Raw genomic sequence first — 2,136 nt, 5'->3', positions numbered from 1 at the left:
GCGGGCGCCGGCCCTGACCGTCCGTCTCTCGCTCTCTCCCGGGCAGGGAGGCTGCCGGCGTGGACCGCGGGAAGGCGGGGCTGGGGCTCGGCGGGAGGCCACCCCCGCAGCCGCCCCGGGATGAGCGCGCCCAGCAGCTGCTGGACGCGGTGGAGCAGCGACAGCGGCAGCTCCTGGACACCATCGCCGCCTGTGAGGAGATGCTGCGGCAACTGGGCCGCCGGCGCCCGGAGCCGGCCGGTGGCGGGGTCAGTGCCCACCCCGGGCTGGGCCTGGGAGGTGGGATCTGCCCACTGTCTAGGCTGGCCAAGCCCTAGCTTCCCTTGGAGGGGGAAGCGTCTTCCCACCGCTTTATCCATAGCCTCCTTTGATCTGACGAGAGGTTTTGACAAAGTTAATACTAGCCAAACGTCAAGTGGCCATATCCTTTTGGGGCCTAATCCAAGGCCTTTCCTCCTAGCCTCACATTTTTCCTTTCTGTTCCAACTAGAACGCCTCAGCCAAACCCGGAGCGCCCCCTCAGCCAGCTGTCTCCGCCAGAGGTGGATTTCCGAAGGATGCTGGCGATGGAGCTGCGGAGCCCTGACCATCCCCGAGCCGGACGCCCTGACTTCTCTCCCTCCCCGGGGCTGGTGGCTGGACTCTGAGCAACTCCCTTCAATAAAGGGGCCAGTCTTCACTGGCAGTGGCTGGTACTTGGCTGTCAGCCTGGGTGGCAGCTCTGCTAGCAGCTGGGTTCACTCCCATCCAGGCCGAAAGCAGTGCTGTGCTTTGAAATGTAGCCAACAAATATCCAGTTTGATTACCCGGATTTGGGCAGATCAGCAGTGCTCGCCAGAGTGATCTAGCCTGCTAAGGGGGATCCAGGTGGTGTTACATGTCCATTTCATGCTTTGGGAGCTCTCAGCCCCACTAAACACCTTCAGCAGAGCCTTGATTAAAAGGAAACCTGCAGACTCTCCTGGTGGCTGACCTTTTCCTTTTTTGTCCCCTCTCCAAGATTCTAATGGCTGGGCAGGGGGGAGTGGTGGAGAAATGTCAAGCATGGGCAGGGTTGGGAAGAAATGCCACAGATACTACCAGATTTAAATAAGCATTTAATTAGGATTTCATTAGTATTTAATATTGCTTTTTTCAATTCCAAAAAGTTAAATTTTCACTTCTTAGCAGATATTTTAAAGTACAATATTAAGTTTATACAAAATGAGCAATTAAGCAAACACCATTATTTCACATTCTTCAAAAATACAAATTCATATTTATTCTTTTTTGGGTTTGAGGTTTCTTCCTTTGGAAGTACTGAACCTGTAATGTTTTCATATCGCTCAGTGGAAGTCCGTTGTTCCCATGTTTCACACTTAAATTTGATAGACTTTTACATAATCCAGATAAAACTATTTGGGATTTTAAAAACTGTCACCAAGACCCCGGCCAACGATTAGTGTGTGTCAAAAAAGAGAGCTCTTGGGAGCTCTTGTCTTTCCTGGCTAGAAGATCTGAGCCAGAGATTCAGCAAAAAACCCGTTTCCAGCCACCTTCCCCCAAACAGGGACTAGGAGGAGTTCACAGGAAAGGGGAACAGACACCTTGAACTCTGATCCCCACCCCCACATTCTCCAAAACAACAATGTAGACTGTTAAGTCAAACAGCCCTTGAGAGGCCTGAGAACACAGGAGGAAAAGGGCAAGAGAAGCCTCTGACTTGGCACCACTACAAGGATAACAAGGATATTGCAAAAAACACCCCTGGGTTTGGTGCAAAAAGGTTTTATGAAAAAATTTCCCATAAGAAAAAGTAGAAACTGCATTGAGCTGAGAAACTGACACTACATTATCACCCAATTTTTGGCCCAGCAGGCACACCACCAAAAGGGTAGTGTGTGGTTTTAAACCTCACTTCCAGTAAAAAAGCTTGTACTATGTACACATTGACATAAAGATCCAGTTTAATTTGCATTTTTCAGTGCAGACTGAGAAGCCCTCTCTTGAACAGGAATAACAGTGAGAAATGCCCAGACTGGTCATCAGCTTCCCCCTAAGGGCATGAGAGAGGGACTCCTTCCCTCTCTCCTCCAAAAATATGCAAAAGGAAACAGACTAAAATGACTAACCAATCAGAAATATGCATAATTGAGT

The 2,136-nt window shown here is 50.0% G+C and overlaps 2 protein-coding genes across 2 annotated transcripts in view; one reads left to right on the top strand and one right to left on the bottom strand.

The window, feature by feature from the left end:
- Positions 1 to 184, bottom strand: part of YRDC (yrdC N6-threonylcarbamoyltransferase domain containing) — a 5,064-nt gene extending 4,880 nt beyond the window's left edge. Inside the window, exon 1 of the mRNA XM_008061658.1 lies at positions 19 to 184. Coding sequence (XP_008059849.1) covers positions 19 to 184 — 166 coding nt within the window. The remainder of the gene's footprint in view (positions 1 to 18) is intronic.
- Positions 1 to 961, top strand: CUNH1orf122 (chromosome unknown C1orf122 homolog). The gene is made up of 2 exons (XM_008061649.1): positions 1 to 248; positions 491 to 961. The coding sequence occupies exons 1-2, from the start codon at positions 201 to 203 to the stop codon at positions 584 to 586; spliced, it is 144 nt and encodes a 47-aa protein (XP_008059840.1). The 5' UTR covers positions 1 to 200; the 3' UTR covers positions 587 to 961.
- The last annotated feature ends 1,175 nt before the right edge of the window (positions 962 to 2,136 follow it).

The sequence above is a fragment of the Carlito syrichta genome, unplaced genomic scaffold (genome assembly GCF_000164805.1).
Source record: "Carlito syrichta isolate Samal-C Ts95f unplaced genomic scaffold, Tarsius_syrichta-2.0.1 Scaffold305386, whole genome shotgun sequence".
In the NCBI taxonomy this organism is placed as follows: domain Eukaryota; kingdom Metazoa; phylum Chordata; class Mammalia; order Primates; family Tarsiidae; genus Carlito; species Carlito syrichta.
This window is presented reverse-complemented; position numbering and strand designations above follow the sequence as displayed.

Coding starts and splice junctions, on each gene's coding strand:
- CUNH1orf122 (XM_008061649.1), top strand. CDS start 201: ATGCTGCGGCAACTGGGCCGCCGGCGCCCGGAGCCGGCCGGTGGCGGG. Junction 249..490: donor CGGAGCCGGCCGGTGGCGGG/GTCAGTGCCCAC, acceptor TGTTCCAACTAG/AACGCCTCAGCCAAACCCGG.